This window comes from Scatophagus argus, chromosome 13, assembly GCF_020382885.2.
Source record: "Scatophagus argus isolate fScaArg1 chromosome 13, fScaArg1.pri, whole genome shotgun sequence".
NCBI classification, from domain to species: Eukaryota; Metazoa; Chordata; class Actinopteri; family Scatophagidae; genus Scatophagus; species Scatophagus argus.
Genome location: NC_058505.1, coordinates 4,570,743 through 4,598,694, shown reverse-complemented (window position 1 = coordinate 4,598,694; position 27,952 = coordinate 4,570,743). Strand labels below are relative to the sequence as shown.

The 27,952-nt window shown below is 42.6% G+C and overlaps 4 protein-coding genes and 4 non-coding genes across 12 annotated transcripts; all 8 read right to left on the bottom strand.

Annotated features, from left to right (window-relative positions):
- Window positions 1-30: 30 nt before the first annotated feature.
- On the bottom strand, window positions 31-5,776 carry acadm (acyl-CoA dehydrogenase medium chain). The gene is made up of 12 exons (XM_046409212.1): window positions 5,632-5,776; window positions 4,868-4,976; window positions 4,266-4,363; window positions 3,535-3,604; window positions 3,160-3,260; window positions 2,704-2,784; window positions 2,092-2,222; window positions 1,776-1,884; window positions 1,101-1,241; window positions 769-864; window positions 292-540; window positions 31-208 (listed from the first exon to the last, which is right to left on the bottom strand). The coding sequence occupies exons 1-12, from the start codon at window positions 5,644-5,646 to the stop codon at window positions 137-139; spliced, it is 1,272 nt and encodes a 423-aa protein (XP_046265168.1). The 5' UTR covers window positions 5,647-5,776; the 3' UTR covers window positions 31-136.
- Window positions 5,777-7,679: 1,903 nt separating this feature from the next.
- On the bottom strand, window positions 7,680-10,956 carry rps8a (ribosomal protein S8a). The gene is made up of 6 exons (XM_046408292.1): window positions 10,903-10,956; window positions 9,835-9,941; window positions 9,454-9,553; window positions 9,028-9,203; window positions 8,474-8,603; window positions 7,680-7,833 (listed from the first exon to the last, which is right to left on the bottom strand). The coding sequence occupies exons 1-6, from the start codon at window positions 10,904-10,906 to the stop codon at window positions 7,724-7,726; spliced, it is 627 nt and encodes a 208-aa protein (XP_046264248.1). The 5' UTR covers window positions 10,907-10,956; the 3' UTR covers window positions 7,680-7,723.
- Window positions 8,061-8,130, bottom strand: LOC124070098. The gene has a single exon (XR_006845143.1). It is a non-coding gene; the product is annotated as a small nucleolar RNA SNORD38 (small nucleolar RNA).
- LOC124070096 lies at window positions 8,717-8,785 on the bottom strand. Its single transcript, XR_006845141.1, has one exon. It is a non-coding gene; the product is annotated as a small nucleolar RNA SNORD38 (small nucleolar RNA).
- Window positions 9,323-9,391, bottom strand: LOC124070097. Its single transcript, XR_006845142.1, has one exon. It is a non-coding gene; the product is annotated as a small nucleolar RNA SNORD38 (small nucleolar RNA).
- Window positions 9,679-9,786, bottom strand: LOC124070099. The gene has a single exon (XR_006845144.1). It is a non-coding gene; the product is annotated as a small nucleolar RNA SNORD46 (small nucleolar RNA).
- A 1,148-nt stretch (window positions 10,957-12,104) lies between the features above and the next one.
- Window positions 12,105-27,739, bottom strand: LOC124069279 (E3 ubiquitin-protein ligase HECTD3-like). Of its 5 annotated transcripts, XM_046408287.1 has the most exons (20): window positions 27,604-27,739; window positions 18,780-19,233; window positions 18,332-18,585; window positions 17,895-18,030; window positions 17,466-17,587; window positions 17,009-17,122; window positions 16,326-16,408; window positions 16,020-16,185; window positions 15,803-15,884; window positions 15,450-15,632; window positions 14,718-14,770; window positions 14,439-14,607; window positions 14,230-14,343; window positions 14,045-14,134; window positions 13,716-13,922; window positions 13,462-13,591; window positions 12,990-13,064; window positions 12,717-12,798; window positions 12,518-12,589; window positions 12,105-12,322 (listed from the first exon to the last, which is right to left on the bottom strand). In XM_046408287.1, exons 2-20 carry the CDS (start codon window positions 19,131-19,133, stop codon window positions 12,217-12,219), a joined length of 2,592 nt encoding a protein of 863 aa, XP_046264243.1. In that variant the 5' UTR covers window positions 19,134-19,233; window positions 27,604-27,739; the 3' UTR covers window positions 12,105-12,216. The 5 variants fall into 5 exon arrangements, 4 of the variants coding, with proteins under 4 accessions (XP_046264243.1, XP_046264244.1, XP_046264245.1 ...); XM_046408288.1 differs by lacking the exon at window positions 27,604-27,739 and having other exon boundaries at window positions 18,332-18,579; window positions 18,780-19,748; XM_046408289.1 differs by lacking the exons at window positions 12,990-13,064; window positions 27,604-27,739 and having other exon boundaries at window positions 18,780-19,730.
- On the bottom strand, window positions 19,993-27,702 carry LOC124069281 (E3 ubiquitin-protein ligase HECTD3-like). The gene is made up of 20 exons (XM_046408291.1): window positions 27,604-27,702; window positions 26,818-27,271; window positions 26,368-26,621; window positions 25,999-26,134; window positions 25,570-25,691; window positions 25,386-25,499; window positions 24,866-24,948; window positions 23,223-23,388; window positions 23,059-23,140; window positions 22,706-22,888; window positions 22,371-22,423; window positions 22,092-22,260; window positions 21,883-21,996; window positions 21,698-21,787; window positions 21,369-21,575; window positions 21,099-21,228; window positions 20,842-20,916; window positions 20,573-20,654; window positions 20,374-20,445; window positions 19,993-20,186 (listed from the first exon to the last, which is right to left on the bottom strand). Exons 2-20 carry the CDS (start codon window positions 27,169-27,171, stop codon window positions 20,102-20,104), a joined length of 2,571 nt encoding a protein of 856 aa, XP_046264247.1. The 5' UTR covers window positions 27,172-27,271; window positions 27,604-27,702; the 3' UTR covers window positions 19,993-20,101.
- Window positions 27,740-27,952: the final 213 nt, after the last annotated feature.

The following is a 27,952-nucleotide window of genomic DNA, read 5'->3' as shown; positions in this document are numbered from 1 at the left end:
CAGGATGAAATGATGTTGAGGCAGGCAACATTTTACAGCTATATCCTGAGTTTAAGTAACCACGTCTATTTTCAGGAACACAATTGTATGGAAAAATTACAGCGTATATTTGAATGACAAGTCAGGTGTGCAGAGTTCATTTCTTGAATCTTCCCAGGTGTTCTCGGGCAATAATGAGTCTCTGGATTTGAGCTGTGCCTTCGTAGATCTGCAAAAAGGACATTAAAAAAATTTAAGAAAATCAAGTTTTCATCTGCTAGCAGTGATTAGGTGCACGTCGTCATCACTCACCTGGTAGATCTTGGCGTCCCTCATCAGCTTCTCTACCGGGTATTCGCTGTTGAAGCCGTTTCCTCCAAATATCTGAACAGCATCAGCAGCCACCTGATTGGCGATGTCGCCGGCGAAGGCCTTGGCGATGGAGGCGTAGTAGGTGTTTTTGCGGCCCTGGTCCACTTCCCAGGCAGAACGCTGGTAAGCCATCCTGGCCAGCTCCACCTTCATCGCCATCTCAGCCAAGAGGAAGGACACGGCCTGGTGCTGTGAAACAGGAGGGGACAGAGGGGTGCTCATCATGTACCCGTCTTTGCTCTTTTAACAGCGTTGTCACCTGACAGTTATGACGTTACAGAAAAAGCAATGCTGCTTATTGCGTTTTAAAACAGTATTCTGCAGTAACTTCTGTAATTCAGTGTACTTAAAAGCATTTAAAACCCATGCTGGAACAAGAGCTTTTCTGCTGATCTATAAAACATGTAGTGAACAAACCTCAGCAATAACTTTGCCGAACGTCTTCCTCTCCAGCGCATAGCTGGTAGCTTCATCGAGTGCCCTCTGAGCCAGGCCTGTTGCTCCTGCTGCCACCTGCATTGCATGGATTGACATTAGTACACACCATCTACTCAACACCAGCTTTTATATCCACTCAAATCCAAACGTCGCATTTCCTGCTGCAAAACACACTCAATATTGAAGTCAAGACAAATTGTGGCCAAACCACAGTGTTCTGCACCGCAAGTGGTGATACTGACAAAAATCTTTGGAATAAATACTAGCAAAAAGAACTTTCTTCCCGTTTTCTTCTCAATAACAAAACTTACTGGTGGCCTTGTGTTGTCGAAGGCACCCATGGCAATTTTGAAGCCAGCTCCCTCTGCGATCAGGACGTTCTCCTTCGGTATCCTCACATCCTCAAAGGTGATGCCTCTGGTATCAGAGCACCTCTGGCCCATGTTCATCTCCTACAAGCACACGGCAAGAAGCAGCACAAGTTATCTTGTGGCGCAAGTAAATTATGGGCCAATTGTGGCCGGACAGCTGATGTTCCCTTTTGATTATAATCCAGTTCTCTTTAATATACATTTATACAGCACCCATCCAAACTTAGAGTTCATTATACACTTCACAGGGAGGCATAATATCTCTGTGAACTCAAAAGTCTCACATCAGAGGGACATCTGGCAGGTTCCTGTCTCTAAATCATTTAGATGCACTGTAAGGTTTAAAGTCCGATATTTGTGATTTTGTAACTTTAAAATGTTTTCTTCCATTCAAATATTTATGTGGAGCAGCTGCTTTGAAAACCACATTTTCCTTCTTGGTCTACTTGGACTGAAGAAATATTTTTCCAAGTTGCTCTCAGCTTAAAAGTTAATCAATTTTTCTCTTTCAAACTAAATTTCCAGCATTGATCCGACACTTCTCCCCTCAAAGAAAATTTCTGATCCTGACACCAAACACAAGGAAACAAAAAGGACAGTTCAGTCTCATCCTACCTTCCTTCCTATTTGAATTCCTGGAGTGTCGGCTTCCACAATGAAGCCAGTAAAAGCTTTGCCGGCTGAACATTTAGGATCCGGGTTAGTGCGGGCCAGCAGGAAGTACCTAGAAATACAAGATGCATATAAACACTCAAATAGCCTTCAACTAATGGAGCCTAAAAAAAAAAAAAAAATTCTCCCTTCATGGACGTCAACTTACATCACACACTACAGCTGCCAAAATGATCATAAAACTGAATCAAAATCATGTTAAGTTTATGTATAGTCTTACAACAGAATAAGAGTAGGAGCAGTGGTAGTGAGTACACACCAGTTAGCTTTCCCACCATTGGTGATCCACATCTTCTGGCCGTTAACAACATACTCATCGCCCATCCGCACAGCTCGGGTCTTGATGCCGGCCACATCGGAGCCAGCGCCTGGCTCCGTGACACAGTAGGCCTGCCAAAAAACACAGCAGTTCACACCGTTCGATCTGATAAAAGATACAGCAGTACCTTCTTACATGTGCTGTTGTGTTTAACAACACACTTGCACTGTGAGATCACCTCATTGTCAATACTGCAGCACAATTCAATGTCAATCAGCATGTCGAGTAGTTGGAGTAGAAATTTTCTATTTAGTGAGGCTGCAATTTCTCGAAACCCAAAGATGTACACTCATGTCATGTGGCTCAAATCCTCACATTTGAGAAGCTGGAACCAGCAAATAATGAGATTGAAATGATTATCCAATTTCCAAAATAGTATTTGATTAACTTTCTATCAATATTTTCCTCTGTGCTGTAAAAGTGCAGCATACCACACCACAAAAATGTGATATCACTGGATGCAGGAGTACTTATTAAAACTATGTGTTGCTGGACTTTTGACCTTATTTTTTCCCCTTCATGCACTCTGCGTAAACAAAATGAAATCCTTACACACATGAGAGGCTCCTCGGTCATCCTTCCCAGGTATTTCCTCTTCTGTGCATCATTGCCAGCTAAAATGACAGGCATTTGCTGTGTGGAAGAAACAGACATAACTCTTACATATCTTTAACTACAGCCATTGATATTAAATCAGCACATTAAAACAGCACGCTTCCTGGTGGATCCAACAAGTTCATTAATTTTACAATATACTGAAAAGACTGTGGATTCAATACGAAAAGCTGCACTATACAAAAGGGGTTTGGACATATGTAAGCCCTCGGTGTGTGAATGTGGGCCTCCTTTGCTTAAAGCTCCTATGAAACAGTTGGGGAAGTGCTATTTGCTTTGGCATATTTAAAGATTTCTTCTAAAATCAGACAGCTGAGGAGCCACTTGTCGTGCATATTGAGTGGTATTTACAGTAACTAACAGAGGTCAATGTGCCTGATAGAGACAACTTACTCCCAGAGAGTTTGCTTCGATAGCAGTCTGCATTCCTGTGCAGCCATATGCCAGCTCTTCTGTGATGAGGCAGTTGTCAAAGATCGACAGGCCCATTCCACCTGAACACAGGAAGGGACAAACGAGGGTTCACGCAGCGTTTTCAAACAGAAGTAAGCAAACTTGCCTGGAATAAACCATATCATAATGAAAATAACAAAAGTTAACACACTTAAACCGAAGAACTAGCAGCATATTCAATATATGTTTAAGTGTGGTTACAATAATTCGAGACAAAATGCATCAGGCCTGCATGGCCTTCCACAACGAGGAAAATCATTACTATGTCACACAGAAGTAATTTTGAAATGGTCCACGAGCAAGAAAATAACATACCATATTCCTGGGAAATGTGACCATTCATCAGTCCAAGCTCCCATGCTTTCTTGATGATGGGGAACGGATACTGGAAAGGTACATGCAAGTTATTCAGATTTACTTTAATACACAGGGAACACTCCTGGGAAGCTACAGCTTGATATAAAAACTTCACAAACACACACACAAATATAATGGACGTGCCCTTTCACTGATCCCTGAGTGGAAATTCACGTTACAGCAGCACAGAAGCTGGCGACATGTAAGACAACAAATAAAAAAAATATCTGAATTTGAGTATTTGTTGGGCTTCCGGCAGTGCAGCGATGGATGTTGAGACGTGTCAGTTGTATTAAGTAAATAGAAATAGTTAAAAGACAAATAACTGAGCCCTTCTCGCTGACAAAAGTGCCCAAAGAGCTCAATCTTACTCACAGGCAGAATCAGTTTTTCCACTACAGTGAGCCACATTAATGTTTTAATGTCCCCGTTTAACACCACTATTGCCATTTCTGTAACAAGCAATGGTACTGCTGCCCCACACTCATCTCACACACACAACCTGCACATCCCAAAAGGTCATAAACATGACTGAAAAGCAAAGATCAGGCAAAGGGGAGACTGAGGCACGATTACACACAGACAGAAATTATGTAGAATAACAACACTGTGTAGCTTTAATGTCAGTAAACTGCCAAGTTATACTACACTCACTCACTGCAACAGTCTAATCTCTGGGACATACTCACTTCACCACTCCTGTCATAGGTGGGTGCAGCAGGGACGATCTCCTCACGTGCAAACTTCCTCGCCAGCTGTTGGAACTCCTTCTGCTGATCTGTCAGCTCTGTGGGTCAAAGCAGCAAGAGGATCCATGAAAAGGTGATTTCAGTGTGAACGTGAGGGACAGGCTCCACAGTTCCTGCTCTCTGAGCAGCTGAAGCTAAAACTGGGCTTCAGCAGTCTTACACATATTATGTCCAACACTTTGTCATAATTTTTCCAACATAAATGTGTGTCCCCAGTGTGTCTTCAGTCCCCCCCAAATGAGAAAAACGTCCACAGAGATCAGAAGGATTTAGGATTTGGTTTTGCTGTGGTAGCAAACACTTTGTTGTGGCAGCCCACGAAAAACGTTACCAACAGAAACACTGAATTAGGTTTCATAAATTCATTGCAAATACTATCATTACTTATAGTATTGTATTATGATGTAAAACATACATCTTTTTCACCAGTGCCTGCTCTTGTCAAGTCAGTACATACGGGCATGGGAGTACTTTATTAAGGTAACCATACCAAAATGTGGAGCTATGCTTTAGAATTATGTCAAGCTTTGCATCTTTCTTACCAAATGAGTAGCCGAGGGATGCTGCGGGGCTGCCGTGAGATGCGGCAGCGCTGGCCGCAGCGCCGGAGCTCTGCAGCCTGATGCCACACCGCACACTGGCCTTAAACACCTGAGCGTGGAGGTGGAAAATCAGCCACAATCAACAATGTTACAGTTCAACGTTAAAGACTTTTCTTACAGTGACAATGTATTGCTTGTGTAGTACGGGACCATCCTACACTATGAAAAGATGTTTGTAATTTACTGTGTTCCCATTATAGAAACCTCTCAATAAGGCTGTGCAGCACAAGACAGGCGAAGACATGATACCGAAAGAGAAAAACAAGTTATTAAATCACAAAAACATAACGACCTGGGACCGAGGGCACAATTTAGGTGACCCGTTTTCCTTCCACGACACCTCTCGAAAGAGCTAAAGGTGTCTTCACTGCTATTTTGAGTTAAACGACCTTCTGGGCTTTTCAAAGATACCAAACTCATGATTTTTCAGCGTCAGATGCTTTGCTCTACGACTCGACCGTAAGCCAATCATACAAACTTGAGCTAAGCGCTAAAATAATGTGAACATAATGAGAGAGCGCGTCAAAATATGAGGCTGCTTGCTAGTAAAAACTAGCATGTTATGTAACTAGTAAATCTCTCAGTCGATGGACTCAGAAAGCAATAAAAACAAATCAGGAGGACAACGAGCCACCGCGACCAATCTTTAATGAACTAAAACTACTGAAATATACGGACAAACCACAGCTACTGCAGAGACTCACCTTGTTGAACAGCATTGTTGTTATGCTACTAGCTAGGCCGCTTAAATAATCTTGACATCACCTTTTCCCTACTTATTATTATGCGCCTTTACAGCCAATCACAGCACGGGGATTGATCACGTGTCAAGCCTCGGCATCCAGAAAGTGGCTTTTGACCTAGTTTTAAACAAACGTAAGATACTCATCAGTACTACTACCTATAACACTGCAAATGCTAATGGGTACACTGAATACTCCTATACTATTCCTACAAGTAGTCATAGTTACGTTTATGTCTATGTATAGATATCACAAGAGTTTATGATTACTAATTATTTTATTGAATTGTTATTATTACAGATTTGTAATTCTCCTATATACTATTAGGTAGTTTCACTTTTAATAGTACATTATTATTATTATTATTATTGTATGCAACGGTCAATCGATTGGTTATTTCTTTATCTATCTCTAGGAATGATTACATGCCTTTAAACTAATCCAGATTCAGTAGGTTTTCAGCATACAAGGAATTTGCCTTTGGTGCAAAAACATAGTAAAAGGAAGAAAGACAAATATTGCAACTGCTGTATAATTGATAGCGATGATGTGAAGATGTTAATGTCTTACTTGTATAAAAAGTTTATTACAAGAAGCATAGCATCAAATACAGCACGTGCATGTGAGAGGATCCCAGCCAATATGGATCAGTCTACCGAGAGGTCTCTGGCCACATGCTTCTATAGGGTACTTGTTTACAACAAAAGAGGTGTACACATCTAGAAATTAACCAATGACCTTTCCAAGACACCAAGAAAGGGGCGAGAGAAAACCATCTTCCTATGTAACATATGCTTTTAGGGCTGGGGTCATAAACCAGGAAACCATCCATCCATTTTCCGCTTATCCGCCAGTGTCACGGGGGGGCTGGAGCCTATCCCAGCTCACTACGGGCGAGAGGCGGGGTTCACCCCGGACTGGTCGCTAGTCAATCACATGACTGACAGACAGACAACACACTCACACCTAGGGGCAATGTAGAGCAGTCTAATTAACCTAATGTGCATGTCTTTGGGATGCCCACGCCGGCACAGTGAGAACATGCAAACTCCACACAGAAGGGCCCAGACCGGGATTCAAACCTGGAACCTTCTTGCTATGAGGCAACAGCACCACCGTGCCGTCATCACTCCTACTAATCACCAGATCCCAGGATGAGGACAGACACTACACAGCTTCATAATTATTCTATATTATTGCTATTACTATTATTACAACAGAAGGCTGAGGGCCTTCCGCTATTACGTTGCCTTCAGGGAACATAGGTACTGTGAGAAGTATGACCACACACTTCGTATACACCATATTCACACTACCGGCAGGGGAAAAACTGACGCCATTGATAAGGTTCTGTTCGAGAAGCCGTTTTAAAAACCAACTTGGCACCAATCATAGGATAAGAGCAATAAACTATGCCTAATGGCGCATTTCAACAGGCACACTTTAATATTTGACGTTTCCCACTTTCCAGTGGGAAGACAACAGCTGTCTGCCTGAAGTATTTTTGTGCATTTTACAACTTCATTAGATGTAGTTAAAGGTATACAAATGCTGTGGAGATTTAACAGAGGGGTGGGTTGCAGGGCTGTCATGGTCACACGAAACAAACATCCCTAACTAGCAAACCACCAAACCTAAAGGACATCCCACACAAGTATGACACGTCCTGCACTTTGTAAGGTGACTCAAAGCACACAGCTTTTACTTGGACTATCAGGGGTACTGCTTTTAATCTTTGACATTAAGGATCCATTAGCTCAGTTCTCCAAGCATCTCCACTGAATTTTAGAAGGTAAAACCTTTCTCCAGTGCATTTTCTTCATTTCAACCATTACTGAAATATTAAATATAATGCATTTATATTCTGTTCTCAGGCTGACCAGAGCAGTAATACAACTGGATTAAACCCAGCCAGGCAACTTTTAAAGCTTATAGCCATGACTAAAAATCCTATTTATATTCATATTGCCAATAAACAAGAAAAAGTGAAGCAGGAACAACAGACAGTTGTGGGGGCGTTTGTATTTTATTGAAGTATCAAACAGCTGTACATCTATTTGCCTTTCTTGGCCTTGATCTTCCTCAGGTAGAACTCCAGCTCTTTGCCCTCCAGGATGTAGCCGTCTGCCCTGCCGCACTGGCCTGGTCTGGAGGCGATGCAAGCTGCAGGAGAGTAGGGGAAAACAACCCGTCAGCTACACAGATCCACACAGGGAGGCACTCCGGTGCCACAACAGCTGTTGGCCTCCACAGTTATGAATCTTGATTAAAGCAACCACAAAAGTCTAAAGGACCAAGTGTTGATGTTTAACACAACCTTCAACTCCCATGCTGGTGAGTGCAGGTATTTCGACTGGCTGAATTAACAAGAAAACAGTGTGGGTAACAGGTCTCTGTCAGAGTCTTTGTTTTCACCACTGCCACTCAGTAGCAGAACTGACAAAGTTATCATCACGGAAAGACATGTACCAGATCAGACAGCCCTCTCTGCACTGTAAGACTGCTGTGAAAAGAAAACCCTTTTTTAAGTGGGTCATATTGTTGTAACTTCAAATCTACAAAAGTAAATACACATAATCATGCATGAAGGGACCCCTAAATAAGAACATTTTACACAGCCTATAGAAAATTCAGTCTTACTGTTTCTCAGCTGGCAGCTGTTTTGTATGAAACTTATGGCGGAGATGATACATTTCAGGGACTAGCCAATCAGAAGTCAAGACTTTCAAGTAAGACTAACCAGTGATACAAATACACATCAAACCTCATACAGACTACAGTACAGCAATACTTGAAAACTCACCAAGCAGTTTTCCCTGCTGGAATTGCTCCTCCAAGAGGGCACTGATCTTGGCTGTCTTTTTGCGCTCATCGTACTTCTTCTGGGTCCTCTTTGACCTCTTCTTGTTCAGAACCTCTTCCTCCTCAGGAGTCTACAAAAGGAAAAGGAATAAAGCTCTTCATGTGAACATGAAACACTTCTGAGTAAATTCCAACCTCAGCTGCTGGACAACACTGCAGCAGATATCAGTGTAGGTAACACGTCTTTCTCAGAGTCTTAGATATCACCACATTCATTCAGTAGCAGAACTGGACAAAGTTATCATCATGGAAAGACACGTACCAGATCAGAATACACAAATTTTGTTATGCTGCGATACTGACTGCAACTTTCTTCACGAAAATAATGATACATACATAATATATATTTTTACACACCAAGAAAGCACCCTTAAGGTAATTATGGCAGCATCAGGATCTGTGCAAACACGCTGCCAAGCAAAAGTAAGTGTGCTACTGCTATGTTTTTCACAACTGAGCAAAGGTACACGAGACTTTTTCCTTTCACCAACATACCAGCTTGGCTCCCTTCTTGCGCCCCAGAGGAGTGGCGTAGTGGGCCTCATACCACTGCCTGTAAGGAAGGCTGTCGACGAGGACGATGCAGTTCTTCACCAGGGTCTTGGTTCTGACCAGCTCGTTGTTGGAGGCATTGTAGACCACGTCAATGATCCTGGTCTTACGTGTGCAACCTGTGCACACAGAAGCAAGAGCCATCAGCAAAAGGAACGCCCTCCCTTCTTTTTATCGGTAACGTTTTAATGAATCTTTAAAACTGCAACACAAGAACCAGGAACACAGGAACCAGGTCTTTCTCAGAGTCTTAGATATCACCACTTGCATTCAGTAGCAGAACTGGACAAAGTTATCTTCATGGAAAGAAGTGTGCCAACATTAAAGACAACTCAAGAAGATATTAAACAACATCTAAAATAAACTTACATTCGGAGCCCCATGAGAAGTTACCAACATCCAACCTCAGAGCCCGGTACTTCTTGTTCCCACCACGGACCCTCACTGTGTGGATGCGACGAGATCCAATCTAAATAAAGACACGTGTTGAGACACTGATACAATTAACATGTCCACAGTTAATGCAGATTAACTGCATTATAAAAATGCATGCTAATGGAAAGAAGAAAAAAAAGTGCTATGAACAAGCTTTAAAGCGTGTCAGAGTAACTATGACAAGTCCTGTCATTGGTAAGCCTAAAGCTTTGAACCAAAACGGCCCAAAAAAGACCTACCTAAGGTCACGTTTTCATCACCCACGCTACATCACTTTTACATCTAATTTTGACATGTATCACCAGCTTTATTCACCTTTGTGTTTGCAGGAGGGCGCCCAAGCTCATACTTCCTCTTCTTGTGGTAGGGCTTGCGTTTGCCACCGGTTTTGCGGCGTTTATGCCAGTTGTCCCTTGAGATACCTGAATAAATGAAAGGAGAACCTGGAGTTAGATTATTGGACAATTAACACCACATTCACAACAAAATGGTTTTCTGTGCTTGAGTGATCAGTTCTCCAAGGTAGAGGTTGTCCGCAATTTACTTTGGATTCCGCTTAAAAGTTTCATCATGTCACTCAAGCAACTTAAAGATCTATTCAAGATGGATCTGCATGTTTGTTAGACAGCAGCAGACTTGTCCAACACAGTAAACTGGATCCAAGATTTAAAATTCACAAAAAGTTCAGACTTGAGTTTGATGTCCAACTAAGCTGAATTTTAAAAAAATGAAAAATAAATAAAATCAGACAAACTCTGCTTTAGCCCATTCTTAAAAATCTAATTGCAATGTCAAGCCCTCATACTATCAAATCGTGGCCCTTGAGAATCAGCAGGCACCTATAATGTCTAAGATATACATTTGTTATCAACACATTTTAACTTGTACAACATCAAATGCAGCCAGCTACCTCATCAAACAAGTATTATTCGCCGTTTTTTCTTGAATGTTAACGTGCAGCAGCATGACATGATCACGATCATCCTGGTAGCTAAAGCTAACGTTTCCTCTTCACTAGTCTTGACGCTCTGCTAAACGCCCAACACTACTCCTTAACAGCGAAGATTGTGAGTACACAACGCTGAATACTACTAAAATATCATAAAGCCCCTCAAACACAGCACATGTGCTGTTCTCAAGCACATTTCAGCATCAGCAGCTAACTACATGGTCAATGAGGGGAGCCATCTTGGAACACCTCAACCATTCTTCGGATACTATTGTATCAAAATACAAAATAGTGGCTACAGACAGCAAAATGAAAGCAATAACTATTTAAATAATATTTAGTTTCAATATAGCAAACCATTATTAGAATATTCCTTCGTTAAAACATCAGATGGACAAGGATTCTCTCTCCGACCCGAGCATGAAAACACGTACCCATTCTCAGGCGCCGGCTAGAAAGAGGAACCGCAAAGGCTCATGGGTTGGTTTGAAGCCACGTGTTCTCGCGAGATGTCACACGGAACCGAACGTTATTTTGTGTCATGACTATTGACTGTATATAAATATGATCATGACCCGCACGTGTGTATGTGAATGTATTGCTATATTATAGTTTTATCGTTTAAGTACTTACTTATACACGAATATAATTTTACCCTCCTCAGCAAACATTTCAGCAAACAACTGGGGTTAATGCTAATTGTATTTCAGTTAATACTGGGGTTAATGAAGTTAGTTTTATTTCATTTTTATCATTATCTTTCTTATATATATTTTATAGATAAATAAATTAGATAAGGAAACAACTCATTTGTACTTTGCTGTGTTTTATTCTGCTTTTAAATAGCAGATAGCAGAAACCCTGAAGCTTTTAACGACCTCAGAACTCAGTCACACTTACTTCTCTCATAATGAAAATCCGAATGAAATCACACAAAGGGGAATAAAATTGTTTTCATTTCGGCCATGAGGTTGACAGAGTATTTTGAGTTGAATCAGTGTGATGGACTGGATAATAGATTTTCTGACAAATATGAAAAAAGTGTAAGAGTAAATACATTTACTTCATTAGCTTTTCATTTCTTTCTACTCTGTACACAAACACAAGCCAATGGAAACATTAAAACCGGACAACACTGAAATCTGCAGATGATTCAGTTGTTGTGAGTATGTAATACCACAGTGTGTCCAGCCATGACCCAGTCTTTGATGAGCTTATCAACAAGTCTTTTTTAAGCTAAACATCTCCAAAGCAAAGGATACAATCACAAATTTGAGGACTGCTTCACTCAATCAGACTGTGATCATTAAAGACCAGGTTGCTGACTCTGTAGAAAGCTACAAGTATCTTGAGACAGTCAAAGACTCTAATGAAACTCTAATAAGGTGTTATTATGTGTATTATTTTGATGTCCATTGAACCTGTGATAAACCTGTGTAAATTTCAAGTCAGGAAATCTGAACAACAAATATGTTGTGTACTTATAAAGAAAACCTTGGACTTTGAGGAAACTTTGCCAGAGTTCAAACATCTTCTTAGAATGACACATTGATAAAGTTGCCACAGCTTCTACAAACAAATTTAAACAAATCCAAAAAACACACAAAGCTTTTAATAAAAACACCAAAGTCACTTCCATGTTTCCAGATAGTTCTTTATTATATACAGCTGGGATTAAATGGCAGTTGTGAGATATATTAGCGTGATAAACTTGGCAAAATTTCTTTGATTTGATTTGTAAAGTTTGTTCAGTGAAATAGCAGAGATTCCTGGACTTCCCAGGGGCTCATGTCTGTGTCAATGGCCACACAGTTGTATGCAGCATAACGCAGCTTCTCCTCACAAACTTTTGCACTGCAGGACCAGACAGAACAAACAGGAGAGGAAGGGATGTGAGGCGATAAATGTGACGTTACTGCCAAGCAATTTTACTAAAACTGATCTGCTTCATGAGAGCTCAGAGCACGACAGTTTGGGATCAAAGTACCAAAGTTTAATATGGTGATGCATACACATTCCCTGAAAAGGAAACACAGAACACCAGTGTACCTTGGGTAGTTGGGTAAATAAAGTAGGCGGGAGCATGTGGAGGACTGAGGAAGTGCATCAGCTCTATCAGAGCTAAATCAGGAAACAGAAGACATTTCAGAGTTAGAAACTGATAGAATTTCATGTTATCTAAATTGGTTATTTTGCTATCATTAGGAAACAGTAATTTGTAACTACTCAGGGATGTACTTGCACTGACCCTTGTTCGCCAGGGATGACACAGATAGGCGCAGGAAGGCGACTTCTACCAGTTACAAACCTCAGAAACCTGCTGCGATCCTCTGAAAACAAAATTCAACATTACTTTCAGTTACGTTAATGTGGGTTCATAATCCTCCAAATTTTCAGAATAACAAACACACCAACACACTCAATGGACTTCAAAATATGCAGTCAATGTGTCATGTGGTAAAAGATATTCACTACAGGAGGCATGTGCTGAAAAAAACTGACATGTAAACAGTGAACTGACCATTGGTGAAGTTTGTCAGTGCCTCCCACAAGTATTGCACTCTAACGTCACTTTGCTCCAGGAACTCATAATGTGCTGTTAGGGAGACAGAAACAACTGGGATTCATCATCTGGTCACAGTGGATGTATAATTGGCCTTCACTGTGTGCACTTTAGATTTGTGTTTTCTTACTTAACTCATGTATCTTACTCCTTGGATGTACCCACAAAATCCTCTCTAGTCTGTTACAATAGATACATGCCTCAATAACAATATCCACACATGTTTGATATCACATTTCAGGAAGTGCACATGAACAGTGGTTTGCCTGTTCACCTCAGGAATAGCTGGCCAATGAGCCTCAGTTGCAAGTAAGTCCAACCCATGTACTGGGCACACCCAGCCCAAGAAGATAAATGTAAACTACAATACTTCTGTGAACTGGTTTGTCGTCAATGCAACACACAAATAAATTGTAGGCTGAACACTCACTGAGTCGCTTCAGAGCTTCGACGGTGATCTCAGGGTCTCCGCACATTTTCTTTTCCACTTCCTGCCAGGTGAGCAGGTCCAGCACCGCCTGAGGAATCACCGTCAGCAGCCCCGCCTGCATGGCTGCAATCTGTAATACACATGTCATTTAGCATCTATACACAAACACCACAATAAGACCTACAACAAGAAAAGTTCTGCCTGCACTGCAGCCATGTATAAGAAGGCAAAGTGTAACAACACTGAAGAACCACCTGCTGCTTGCTCTCCTCCAGACGAGCCTTCTGCACCAGGCGGATGAACTCGCTGCGGTCCTCGTAACGAACGGTCACGTGGCTGCCGCCAGGGATGAGCTCCACCATCTGGTCGTCGCTCAGCAGGGTGGTGTACACCAGCTCGTCACCAAACCTGAACTCAAACGTCTCCTGGTCCATGTTCTCCATGGCCTCCAGCAGGTTCACCTGAACACACACCCAAAATTAATGTGAGAAAATCCCTAGAAACAGAAGGATTAACGTCTACACCAGACAGTTTTTTCCATTTTAAAGCAATCAAAGTTTGGTAATAATTTGAATGTCCTCACCAGCTCAGAATCTACAGCGGGGAAATCTTTACTCCAGCTAACAGCCTCCCCGGTCAGCTGCTTCCACACAAGCCCGGGCAGAGCCAAGACCTGCAGGAAGCCAGAAGATCAAGTCTCTACGCCTACTAATTCCTACATATACTGAGTTACTGAACCACTGTATGTGGAGAATGAGCATAACTCACCAAGTAGTCTTTTCCTCTGAGAGCACCTCCCATGAGCTGACCGATCCACTTGTATTTGTGGAACTCTTTACAGGAAGGATTCGGGACGTAGTAATCTCTGGCCTCTAAGGAACCCTGAGATACCAGCAAAGGTCAGGCAAAAAAACAATGAATGACAACACTGAAGCTGTCCAACTTGACTGTGTTCAGATGAGCACCAAGGTGACTACCTGGTTGGATGTACGGGTGAAGAACGGCAGAGGCAAGGGACACTCAGCTGAACTGGGACAAAGCTCCTCAGACATGTCCGCCAGGCTGTCCCTAAATCCACCCCCCTGGTCAATGATTCCCTCTGCAATGAACTTACACTCCCACCACTGGCCATAACGTGAAGGCCATCTGGCAAACCAAGAGGAAAGATTTAGATTTTAATGCCCTTTAGTTGCAGTCATGTTCATACAAGAAATACTGGACACGTGAGCCTGAGATCCAAGCCCAAAAATGCACACCTGTAATCCAAAGTCTTCTCAGATTTCTCAGATGGCTTGAGACCTTCATACACCTGCAAGGAGAGAAACAACACACATATGAAAACAGTAACAGACAGATGGAAACATGAACAAACCGATTAAAACTTTTAAGTAGACTTAAAACCTTCCTCTTTAATAAAACTTATAGTTAGGGCTGGCTTAGGCTGGCCTATAGTTACGCTGCTCTAGGCTTAGACTGTCGGGGGATCTCCCATGATGCACTGAGCTTCTCTCTCCTCCTCTAACTGTCCCTCCACACGTATTCATGTCCCATCAATTCATGTCATTAACTTGACTTCTTCCCCGGAGTCTTTGTGCTTCCTCGTCTCTCAGGTTCCCATGGATCGTGTCTGGACCTCCTGCTGTGGTCCTGCTTGACACAGACGACTGTTATTACCTCCTCTTATATTTCTGCATTATTATTATTGCTACTACTAACAAAATCATTATTGTTAATACCATCATTGTCATTCCAACACTCATTATTGCTTGTTGTCGCTGTTGTTATGTACCCCCCCCCCCCCGTCCCTCTAAACCCAGCCAGTCAAGGCAGATGGCCATCCATACTGAGTCGGGATCTGCTCCAAAGTTTCTGCCTTCTAAAAGGAAGTTTTACCTGACTACTGTCGCCAAGTGCTTGCTCATGGAGGTTTTGTTGGGTCTCTCTTGACAGTGAGGAAGTGATGTCACCACTTACAAAATGATTTATACCTGACTGAACACAGTGTTCTTGCAGCTGGGATCTAGAGAGGGGTTGTCTTTGTGCTCCATGGCCAGACATCGGTTGATGTAAAGACAGGGCATGAAGTTCGGCTTGCTGGTCTTGGAGTCCTTCAGGCACTGTGTGATGAGGGCTGAACGGCGTTTGGACAGCAGCAGGAACTGTTTTATACTCTAGAGGGTGCCGAAGAACGAACCAGTAAATTAACAATGCAGGCTCGAGTTTCATTTTGGAAGCTTAGAAAGGTTGTGTAAGTACAAAACTGTCCATGCGCTGTATGTTATTATTGCTAATTGCTGCTTATTATTTAAGCGTTATTCAATGCCAGTGCATGCTGACTCACTTTGACCTGGTTGAAGGTACCAAGGCTGTAATCCCAGGCTGGAATCAAGTGTGGGAGCACACTGTCCAGGAGTCTGATGAACCTGTGGAAAGCAGCAAGTATATAACCACCAAACCTTCATGACATGTCGTTGACACATTTTGTCATCGTCACAATTAGGTTACAAATATTTAACTCTATGATATTTCCCATGAATGTAAGATGAATGCTGATCTACCTCTGAATGACCAGTGCTCTGCGGTACAGGACATCGGGTGAGTTGCCCTGCAGACGGGGGTAACGCACCAGGTAAGAGGACTGGAAAACATCAGCATTCAGAACCAGATCGCTTTCACTCAACGACTTGATCTTCAAGCCTCGGATTCGGACATCTGACCCCCCATCTGCAAAGCCGAATGAGGGAAAAAAAACATTATTTAAGGTTCATGACATCATTTGAGTTGTTTTCAGCCAAAGAAAATGTATTAAAGTGGTTAAATCAGAGGAAATGTCTGGTTAAATAATAAGAGAACCAAAGCTTTACCTCTACACTCCTTAATTCGAATCTCAATCACAGGCAGGTGAAATGTCATATCCTCCAGGACACAAACGTCTCCATCCAGGTTGCTAGAGGCAAAAAAGGAGAAGAAATATGTAAATTTCTTGTATTTGTCAATTTCCCCCAGACGAAATGAATGAGTCAGGCAGTTATTCTGCTTCTTCAGCAGAACATCAGATTGATAACAAAGCTAGAAAAAATTATTAGGTAGATGTTATCTACTGAAGTAGGTAGATTCCATCCTAAATCTAAATCCTATTGTCACATTTTACTAATTAATTACATTTATTTTATTAAACCTTTCTAATTAACAAATATCAAAAGGTAGTCAATTTTAACATCCATCCATTTTCTATCCCCCTTATGTGTCAGGGTGGCGGGGGTCTGGACCCTGTCCCAGCTGGCTACGGCGAGAGATGAGGTTCACCCTGGACTGACACGCAAAGACGGGCAACCACAAACACTCACACAGGATCAATGTAGAGTAGCCAATTAACCTAATGTGCATGTTTTTTGGGACTGTTGGAGGAAGCCGGAGGAAGCCGGAGGACCTGGCGAAAATCCACACAGACACAGGGAGAATCTGTATACTGCAACTGAAGCCTGTCTGTGAAACCCAAAGAGATTTTTGTGAAATATGATGACAAAATCCTTTTGAAAAGACTCACTCATCTATGGTGACATCACTCAGCTTCTCCAGGTTGTCTCCCTCTCCTCCATAAACTCGGACTTGCTTGGGCACATAGTTGTTATCCACGAAGTTCACCGTCAACAGCAGCTCACTGGAAAGCAAAGAGAAGCATGTTGTATGCAACAGAGACATGTCCACCACTGATCAACAAAAAAAAAAGCTTCATATGAGAAACTTCATCTTTAAGCAAACGTGAAATACATTGTGGCTCACTGTGCACATACTTTATGAGTTAGCATCATTTATTCCCCTCTGATTACAGAACAACAAGTGCAGTAAGCTTCAATATGCAGCTGAAATAAAGAAATTACTCTAAAATAAATATTAAACACAATACGTTAAGGTTTTGGGTTGCAACGAATGATGTTTAACACATTAAAGTCGGCATGTAAATTTATTGTTTTTTCCATGAGGTTTGTTGCTCAGCTCCTTACTTGACCACAATGTTCCCCTTCATGTGCAGACGAATCCAGTGCTGTCCCTGCATGCCGTCGCTCTCCCAGTAAGTTTGAGTGTCGCCATCTGTCAGACAGCTCACCCCCCCACAGGGACCATCCTATCAGCAAATATCAAAGTGATTCCATCACTGACATAAGCATACATTTGTAATTTCATTTTCCTGCAGGAAGATGTCACTCAGTGTAACAATCATTACGTTGTATTTCTGTCAAACCTAACATCAAAATAAAAATGCAGCTGATAAACAAACCAAATACTTGATTGTTTGTAATACGCATACGGCTTTAATGTAATAGCTTTGTTTGACTGAAAAATGTAAAAAACTGCAGATTTTTTGCAGGGACTGGCCAGACTGTTTTAGAAGAGGAAGAACAGCTAAATACAAATGCCTGAGTGTGACTCACGGAATATGAAGAGACTACAATATTGGCCACACACTCCTTCACATTCTCAAGCCTTTCATCCTCTTTCACTTTGTGGTCATATAAGTAGTGCACCAGGTCCTCGTCACATTCATACGTCCAGGTGGGAGGGACATACCTTGAAGAACAAGGAATGTCAGCTTAATCTGCTGCTGTAAACACAACCCAAAAAGATTTGACTCTTTAGCTTGAATTACTGAACATTTCAGAACAAAAATAATATAAAAAGTATATAAAGTATTTTATGTCTTATCTGTAGTGCTCTTAATCTATCTAGATTGTTTTGGTGTGAGTTGCTGAGTTTAGTGAGATACCAGCTGTAGAGATGTCTAGATTCTACTGAATATAATGAATGAAGATGACACGGCAAAGTATTTTTGATATTGGGATGAACTGTTATTTTAACACCACACGCTCACCTTAGTTTCTGCATGGCAGCATCATCACACTCAGCGACTTTGGGTTTGGAGCCCATATAAAGTGCATTCTCTACATTCACCACCTGCTCCCAACTGTTGCAGGGCTTGTGGTCATGGCCAAAGAGCTGCTGCTGTCTGCTGACGGACTCTGGCGACTCCACCGGCACCAGCCTGTCGCCTCCCTCTGTGTGTTTACAGACCAGGATCCAGCCTTCCTCCAGCTCCATACCTGGACAGTGCTCCTCCATCTGCTCCTGCACACAGACGTGGATGATTAAATCAACATGTGTAACCCTAAGCAACATCTAAGCAAAAAAAAATTAACAAGACTGTTGAAATCTCATACTGCTGCAGCCCTAGTTACAACAAGTCTAAGGGTAAGCTGCAGTAGGATGGTTATCATCATTCACAATAAAACACTTGAATTGTGAGAGAGGCAGAAGCTCACCTTAATAATTTTGACCCAAAGGCCCTGGCTGTTCCGGTATTCTTCACCTGTTGTCCGGATACATGTCCCTTTCTTTAGTTCAATGTTGTGCTTGCATAATTTCTTCATGTGTGGGGTTTGGTGTGGACTTTCAAAGACGGACACCAGTGTTTTTCCCACGATGGACCCCACTGCAGATGGTCCAGAGGCGGCGGACGCCGTGGACGATGAATCCTTGCAGATTTTGTAGCACACCTCCCTGGGGACATAACACAGGCTCTCCGGTATCGGCTCGCTCCTCTTGAAACACTCAATGCACCTGTTTAGGAAGCGGATCCTGCCGAGCAGCAGGCGAGGGTTGTCGCCCAGAGACATGATGGAGGTGACAGTCAGAAGCTCAGGAGCAGGGGCCGTCAGCTGACAGTCCCCCACCGGTGTGCCTTTCGTTTTCCTGCCTGGCTGCGAAAGGATGCTCCTGTCAAATAAAGCGAACAAAACCGACTGTTCGTGAAAAACAGAGGCTTCGCTAAACCGCAGCGCAATTCAGTAAAGTCATTTGATTTCCACCTCTCCTTCAGTCAGATTCAAAATTTTATTGATCCTTGGGAAATATTGGGTGTGTACAATGTCCGGAAAGTCTCCTGTGTTAGCGACCAAAGTTCACTGACTAAGTGAGAAAACTAGCGACTCCCTCTGAGAGTAAGCAAGCTAATGTTCGCTGTATCCAGCAACATTCACGACAGCCAGTTATCAACAAAGCCGAATTCACTTTATTAACAAATTAAGGAGGTAAAATGTTTATGAGTTAAAATGTAAAATGATCGGGAGAAACAGTACTGCCGACGAGTAAACCGAATAAGATCCACCCATCGGTCGGGATTACTTGGAATATCTGGCAACGCGGAAACGCCGAAAACGCTTTTTGACCATCTCGAACTTCCGTATTTTCTTCTTCAAAGTTAAAGCCACACCATTGACTTCATGTCTTTCACTCCACGTTTAAAACGATCATTATTATGGTATGGTGCGCTTCGAAATCTACGCTACAAAGTGCTTCAAAAAGGCAGCAAGTTTTAAGTCAGCAGAACGAAATCCCCCATCTGAACAACACATTTACTTTTGTGTACTTATAAAGAAACCTGAGGTTACCACAGCTTCTACAAACAAATTCATTCATTTCATGTTTCATCCAAAAAACACACAAAGCCTTTAATAAAAACACCAAAGTCACTTCCATGTTTCCAGATACTTCTTTATTATATACAGCTGGGATTAAATGGTAGATGTGAGATATATTAGCATGATAAACTTTGTAAAGTTTGTCCAGTGAGGTAGCAGAGAGATCACACCTCCCAGGGGCTCATGTCTGTGTCAATGGCCACACAGTTGTATGCAGCATAACGCAGCTTCTCCTCACAAACTTTTGCACTGCAGGACCAGACAGAACAAACAGGAGAGGAAGGGATGTGAGGCGATAAATGTGACGTTACTGCCAAGCAATTTTACTAAAACTGATCTGCTTCATAAGAGGTCAGAGCACGACAGTTTGGGATCAAAGTTTAATATGGTGATGCATACACATTCCCTGAAAAGGAAACACAGAACACCAGTGTACCTTGGGTAGTTGGGTAAATAAAGAGTGCTGGAGCATGTGGAGGACTGAGGAAGTGCATCAGTTGTCTCAGAGCTAAATCAGGAAACAGAAGACATTTCAGAGTTAGAAACTGATAGAATTTCACGTTATCTAAATTGGTTATTTTGCTGTCATTAGGAAACAGTAATTTGTAACTGCTCAGGGATGTACTTGCACTGACCCTTGTTTGTCAGGGAAGACGTAGATAGGCGCAGGAAGGCGACTTCTACCAGTTACAAACCTCAGAAACCTGCTGCGATCCTCTGAAAACAAAATTCAACATTACTTTCAGTTACGTTAATGTGGGTTCATAATCCTCCAAATTTTCAGAATAACACACCAACGCATTCAATGGACTTCAAAATATGCAGTCAATGTGTCATGTGGTAAAAGATATTCACTACAGGAGGCATGTGCTTAAAAATACTGACAAGTATACAGTGAACTGACCATTGGTGAAGTTTGTCAGTGCCTCCCACAAGTATTGCACTCTAACGTCACTTTGTTCCAGGTCCTCATAATGTGCTGGTAGGGAGACAGAAACAACTGGGATTCATCATCTGGTCACAGTGGATGAACACAACATTTCATGGGAATCCACACAATAATTGTTGAGTTGTTTACCATCTCTACATGTTGTTAGCGTGGCTAAAAACAAAGTTTGTCGTCAATGCAACACACAAATAAATTGTAGGCTGAACACTCACTGAGTCGCTTCAGAGCTTCGACGGTGATCTCAGGGTCTCCGCACATTTTCTTTTCCACTTCCTGCCAGGTGAGCAGGTCCAGCACCGCCTGAGGAACCACCTTCAGCAGCCCCGCCTGCATGGCTGCAATCTGTAATACACATGTCATTTAGCAGCTATACACACACTATAATTACTGGATGAGTTTATACTGAAGAATAATAAGACCTACAACAAGAAATGTTCTGCCTGCACTGCAGCCATGTATAAGAAGGCAAAGTGTAACAACACCTGCTGCTTGCTCTCCTCCAGCCGAGCCTTCTGCACCAGGCGGATGAACTCGCTGCGGTCCTCGTAACGAACGGCCACGTGGCTGCCGCCAGGGATGAGCTCCACCATCTGGCCGTCGCTCAGCAGGGTGGTGTACACCAGCTCGTCACCAAACCTGAACTCAAACGTCTCCTGGTCCATGTTCTCCATGGCCTCCAGCAGGTTCACCTGAACACACACCCAAAATTAATGTGAGAAAATCCCTAGAAACAGAAGGATTAACGTCTACACCAGACAGTTTTTTCCATTTTATAGCAATCAAAGTTCGGTAATAATTTGAATGTCCTCACCAGCTCAGAATCTACAGCGGGGAAATCTTTACTCCAGCTAACAGCCTCCCCGGTCAGCTGCTTCCACACAAGCCCGGGCAGAGCCAAGACCTGCAGGAAGCCAGAAGATCCAGTCTCTACGCCTACTAATTCCTACATATACTGAGTTACTGAACCACTGTATGTGGAGAATGAGCATAACTCACCAAGAAGTCTTTTCCTCTGAGAGCAGCTCCCATGAGCTGACCGATCCACTCGTATTTGTGGAACTCTTTACAGGAAGGATTCGGGACGTAGTAATCTCTGGCCTCTAAGGAACCCTGAGATACCAGCAAAGGTCAGGCAAAAAAACAATGAATGACAACACTGAAGCTGTCCAACTTGACTGTGTTCAGATGAGCACCAAGGTGACTACCTGGTTGGACGTACGGGTGAAGAACGGCAGGGGCAAGGGACACTCAGCTGAACTGGGACAAAGCTCCTCAGACATGTCCGCCAGGCTGTCCCTAAATCCACCTCCCTGGTCAATGATTCCCTCTGCAATGAACTTACACTCCCACCACTGGTCATAACGTGAAGGCCATCTGGCAAACCAAGAGGAAAGATTTAGATTTTAATGCCCTTTAGTTGCAGTCATGTTCATACAAGAACTACTGGACACATGAGCCTGAGATCCAAGCCCAAAAATGCACACCTGTAATCCAAAGTCTTCTCAAATTTGTCAGATGGCTTGAGACCTTCATACACCTGCAAGGAGAGAAACAATAAGTATATGAAAACAGTAACAGACAGATGGAAAAATGAACAAACTGAATAAAACTGACTCATGTTTCTCAAACCATGATCCCCAAACACTCACACAAACACAAACACAAATCTCATGGAGGTTTATTAATAAATAAGTAATAAGATAAGGTGAGACTTTATTGATCCCTGAGCGGAAATTCGAAGCTTCCCACTTCAAGGTAACATTAAAAGTTTAGCTTGACAGTGAGGAAGTGATGTCACCACTTACAAAGTGATTTATACCTGACTGAACACAGCGTTCTTGCAGCTGGGATCTAGAGAGGGGTTGTCTTTGTGCTCCATGGCCAGACGTCGGTTGATGTAAAGACGGGGCATGAAGTTTGGCTTGCTGGTCTCAGAGTCCTTCAGGCACTGTGTGATGAGGGCTGAACGGCGTTTGGACAGCAGCAGGAACTGTTTTATACTCTAGAGGGTGCCGAAGAACGAACCAGTAAATTAACAATGCAGGCTCGAGTTTCATTTTGGAAGCTTAGAAAGGTTGTGTAAGTACAAAACTGTCCATGCGCTGTATGTTATTATTGCTAATTGCTGCTTATTATTTAAGCGTTATTCAATGCCAGTGCATGCTGACTCACTTTGACCTGGTTGAAGGTACCAAGACTGTAATCCCAGGCTGGAATCAAGTGTGGGAGCACACTGTCCAGGAGTCTGATGAACCTGTGGAAAGCAGCAAGTATATAACCACCAAACCTTCATGACATGTCCTTGACACATGAATGTAAGATGAATGCTGATCTACCTCTGAATGACCAGTGCTCTGCGGTACAGGACATCGGGTGAGTTGCCCTGCAGACGGGGGTAACGCACCAGGTAAGAGGACTGGAAAACATCAGCATTCAGACCCAGGTCTCTTTCACATGATGACTTGATCTTCAAGCCTCGGATCCGGACATCTATCCCTTCATCTGCAAAGTCAAATGAGGGAAAAAACATTATTTAAGGTTCATGACATCACTAGAGTTGTTTTCAGCCAAAGAAAAAATATTTATATAATATATTAAAGTGTTTAAATCAGAGGAAATATCTGGTTAAATAGAGAATGTTGGTTACGTATCGTAACCCCAGATTCTATGGGTTTAGCCCTTGAAGAGCTGTCACTAGCAAAATATTCCCTTGCGCTATATGCAGCCACAATTACTTCCTTTCTCACCATTGTGCTATGGACTGGGCCTCCCTCAGGTCAACAGCCACAACTTATAAGCCCTGTGTGACCTGAGATCTGCTCTCAAAATAGGCCAGGTTTTTCTGCAGTTAACACTGGTGGAAACAGTGGGGTTCACAGTTCAGAGAGCTAAGTCTCATAGATTCTGGGTTACAATACGAAACCAAGGTTCCATATCGTATAGGACACACCCTGTAAGAGCAGTTGCTCTAAGGATAAGGGCGACGCAGGATGTGGTCTGTGCCCCACTGGACCACCAGAGTCCACAAGCACTAAAAGCACACAGTGCATAAGGATGGGAATAACCAGAACAGCTCCATGGTTTTCCTTTGCTTTAAGGTGCTCCTATGAGTTTGGGCATGAATGCAGGGTGGCCAAGCTTCCATTACTTCTGACAAAAAGACAGGATGGAGAGACTGGAAATGCATATAAGTTACTTACTCTTTTTGCTGAGGTTAAAGCTAAGGGAAGTGCTGTTCTGTTTGCTCAGGATATAAAAAGCCTTGGTGGACCACAAATTCATGTAAGAACACATGGGTTGACAGGGCCTCCTTCTCGCAGTCCGACTCCAGGTCTTCCATTAAGAAGAGGGGATAACTGGGAGGTAAGCCAGCAATGGAGGGAACCAAGTCAGAGGGATCTCACCCTGCACTGCATCTCCCCTCTACACCCGGGGTTCAAAAAAAAAGTCTATATCTTCCTCAGTGGAGAAGGTAGCACGTTCAGCCCAGCTGCCTTCATCACTATGATCCTCCCGCAGCGCCGCAAAGGCGTCCACTCAATGCTGTTTCTCTGACATAGACAGGGGTGCACAGAATAGGCACTAGGCCCGCGGAGAGAGGGCCAGCCCGGCATGATCTGGCCTGAGGCATGTCTTGCAGCTAGCATGGAGGACAAAGTCCATGATGTAGCCTGCTTGGCAAGAAGGACAAAAACGGAACCCACCAGCGGAACGGAGAGAAAATAGCATGTTATTATCTTTGTTCTTTAAGATAAATAATAGCTTACACTGAGGAACAAGAGCGAACAGATCTCAGGTCAAACAAGGCTTGAATACTGTGGCTTCTTGTACACTTTGAAAGAGGCCCAGTGCACGGCACAAGTACGTGCAAAAAAAAATCTTCATGACTATGCATGCATAAACGACCACGAGTGCATAAACTCCAATAGTGAAATCTCTTACATGGTGAAGCTTATATGATAGAGAACCAAAGCTTTACCTCTACACTCCTCAATCCGAATTTCAATCACAGGCAAGTGAGACGTCATATCCTCCAGCACACAAACCTCTCCAATCAGGTTGCTAGAGGCAAAAAAGAGCAGAAATATGTAAATTCCTTGTATTTGTCAATTTCCTCCAGATGAAATGGATGAATCAGGCATAATAGCACACCACACTTCTTGATTTCTCTCATTATGTCAAGAGAAAGCAGATTCTGATTCTTCAGCAGAACATCAGATTGATAACAAGGCTGGAAAATCCTATTATCACTTTTTCGTTTTGTTGAATTTTCCTAATTAATATCAAAAGGTCGTCAATTATGACATAATTTCCCGAGCTGCAGACTATGTCATACTGCTTGAAGACATTAAATACTGACATCAAACACTCTCACTTCATACAAAAATTGTGGCATTAGTCTTTCTTCTAAAGCTCATATACTGTAACTGAAGCCTGTCTGTGAAACCCAAAGAGATTTTTGTGAAATATGATGACAAAATCCTTTTGAAAAGACTCACTCATCTATGGTGACATCACTCAGCTTCTTCAGGTTGTCTCCCTCTCCTCCAAACACTGTGACTCGCTTGGGCATGTAGTTGTCATCTGTTGAGTCCACCGTCAATATCAACTTACTGGAAAGCAAAGACAAGCACGTTATGTCCCGCAGTGACACGTCCACAACTTTGTTGCTCAGCTCCTTACTTGACCACAGTGCCCCGCTTCATGTGCAGGCGAATCCAATGCTGTCCCTGCATGCCGTCGCTCTCCCAGTAAGTTTCAGTGTCGCCGTCTGTCAGACAGCTCACCCCTCCACTGGGATCATCCTATCAGCAAATATCAAGGTGATTCCATCACTGACAAATGCATACATTTGTATTTTACAAGGAGATACCACTCACTGTAACAATCAGTCATGTACTATTTCTGTCAAATCTGTAATATCAACAATGTGAAACAGCAGATGACATACTGATACATCTTTATTCTAACAGCTTTGTTTGTCTGGAAAAGGTGTACAACTGCAAATTCCTTAAATCCCAGTTTTGTTTTCATTTGTTTGTAAGGATTGATTGTCCAGACTGTTTTAGAAGAGGAAAAACAACTAAATACAAATGCCTGAGTGTGACTCACAGAATATGAAGAAACATCGATGCTGGTCACACACTGCTTCACACTCCCAAGGTTCTCATCTTCTTTCCCTATGTGGTCATATAAGTAGTGCACCAGGTCCTCGTCACATTCATACGTCCAGGTGGGAGGGACATACCTTGAAGAACAAGGAATGTCAGCTTAATCTGCTGCTGTAAACACAACCCAAAAAGATTTGACTCTTTAGCTTGAATTACTGAACATTTCAGAACAAAAATAATATAAAAAGTATATAAAGTATTTTACGTCTTATCTGTAGTGCTCTTAAATAATTATATAATGAATGAAGATGACACGGCAAAGTATTTTTGATATTGGGATGAACTTATTATTTTAACACCACACGCTCACCTTAGTTTCTGCACAGCAGCATCATCACACTCAGCGACTTTGGGTTTGGAGCCCATATAAAGTGCATTCTCTACATTCACCACCTGCTCCCAACTGTTGCAGGGCTTGTGGTCATGGCCAAAGAGCTGCTGCTGTCTGCTGACGGACTCTGGCGACTCCACCGGCACCAGCCTGTCGCCTCCCTCTGTGTGTTTACAGACCAGGATCCAGCCTTCCTCCAGCTCCATACCTGGACAGTGCTCCTCCATCTGCTCCTGCACACAGACGTGGATGATTAAATCAACATGTGTAACCCTAAGCAACATCTAAGCAAAAAAAAAAATTAACAAGACTGTTGAAATCTCATACTGCTGCAGCCCTAGTTACAACAAGTCTAAGGGTAAGCTGCAGTAGGATGGTTATCATCATTCACAATAAAACACTTGAATTGTGAGAGAGGCAGAAGCTCACCTTAATAATTTTGACCCAGAGGCCCTGGCTGTTCCGGTATTCTTCACCTGTTGTCCGGATACATGTCCCTTTCTTTAGTTCAATGTTGTGCTTGCATAATTTCTTCATGTGTGGGGTTTGGTGTGGACTTTCAAAGACGGACACCAGTGTTTTTCCCACGATGGACCCCACTGCAGATGGTCCAGAGGCGGCGGACGCCGTGGACGATGAATCCTTGCAGATTTTGTAGCACACCTCCCTGGGGACATAACACAGGCTCTCCGGTATCGGCTCGCTCCTCTTGAAACACTCAATGCACCTGTTTAGGAAGCGGATCCTGCCGAGCAGCAGGCGAGGGTTGTCGCCCAGAGACATGATGGAGGTGACAGTCAGAAGCTCAGGAGCAGGGGCCGTCAGCTGACAGTCCCCCACCGGTGTGCCTTTTGTTTTCCTGCCTGGCTGAGAAAGGATGCTCCTGTCAAATAAAGCGAACAAAACCGACTGTTCGTGAAAAACAGAGGCTTCGCTAAACCGCAGCCAATTTTGCGTACAACGCCTAAAATGTCAAAAATATCCAATCAGGGACCAAATTTCACTGACACAGTGAGAAAACTAGCGACTCCCTTTGAGTAAGTCAGAAAGCTAACATTAGCAAGCTAGCTAGGAGTAAGGTAAATAAGTGTATCCTGCGATATACACGATAGCTAGACACCAACAAAGCCACGTTCACTTTATTGACTAGTTGAGGAGAGAAAATGTTTAATGAGTTAAATACAGAATGATGACTAGGAACAGTACATAACGTACCTTTACTACAGATTAGTGTTTTAAATGTGAAACTCGCCTATCAGCATGGGTTACTTAGAATATCTGACGACGCGGAAGCGCCGAAGACTCTTTTTGACCCTCTCGAACTTCCGTATTTTGTACTTCAACGTTAAAGACACACCACTGAATTCATTGTTCATTCATTCACTGTTTCGTGCCACATTTTCAAAACTAAACATCGTGTAATAATAATGTATGTCGTGTAATAACAACAACAACAACAACAATAATAATAATAACAGTTATAATAATAATAATAACAATAATAATAGTTATAATAATAGAGCGCGTTTCGACGTAGAATGCTGGCGCTTTGGTTAGTTGATTA

Excerpts from the sequence above, each read along its gene's own strand:
- acadm (XM_046409212.1), bottom strand. Across the intron at positions 541-768 it reads TCGGCAAAGTTATTGCTGAG|CACCAGGCCGTGTCCTTCCT; the intron begins GTTTGTTCACTA and ends CCTGTTTCACAG. Across the intron at positions 209-291 it reads GGGACGCCAAGATCTACCAG|ATCTACGAAGGCACAGCTCA; the intron begins GTGAGTGATGAC and ends TCCTTTTTGCAG.
- rps8a (XM_046408292.1), bottom strand. Across the intron at positions 8,604-9,027 it reads GCAAGAAGGGAGCCAAGCTG|ACTCCTGAGGAGGAAGAGGT; the intron begins GTATGTTGGTGA and ends TTCCTTTTGTAG. Across the intron at positions 7,834-8,473 it reads CCAGCAGGGAAAACTGCTTG|CTTGCATCGCCTCCAGACCA; the intron begins GTGAGTTTTCAA and ends ACTCTCCTGCAG.
- LOC124069279 (XM_046408287.1), bottom strand. The coding sequence starts at position 19,133 with ATGTCTCTGGGCGACAACCCTCGCCTGCTGCTCGGCAGGATCCGCTTC. Across the intron at positions 16,186-16,325 it reads TCGAATTAAGGAGTGTAGAG|ATGGGGGGTCAGATGTCCGA; the intron begins GTAAAGCTTTGG and ends TCGGCTTTGCAG. Across the intron at positions 13,065-13,461 it reads CGAAGCTCTGAAGCGACTCA|CACATTATGAGTTCCTGGAG; the intron begins GTGAGTGTTCAG and ends TCTCCCTAACAG.
- LOC124069281 (XM_046408291.1), bottom strand. The coding sequence starts at position 27,171 with ATGTCTCTGGGCGACAACCCTCGCCTGCTGCTCGGCAGGATCCGCTTC. Across the intron at positions 26,622-26,817 it reads TCTGGGTCAAAATTATTAAG|GAGCAGATGGAGGAGCACTG; the intron begins GTGAGCTTCTGC and ends GTCTGTGTGCAG. Across the intron at positions 22,889-23,058 it reads GTACCTTCAACCAGGTCAAA|AGTATAAAACAGTTCCTGCT; the intron begins GTGAGTCAGCAT and ends GGCACCCTCTAG.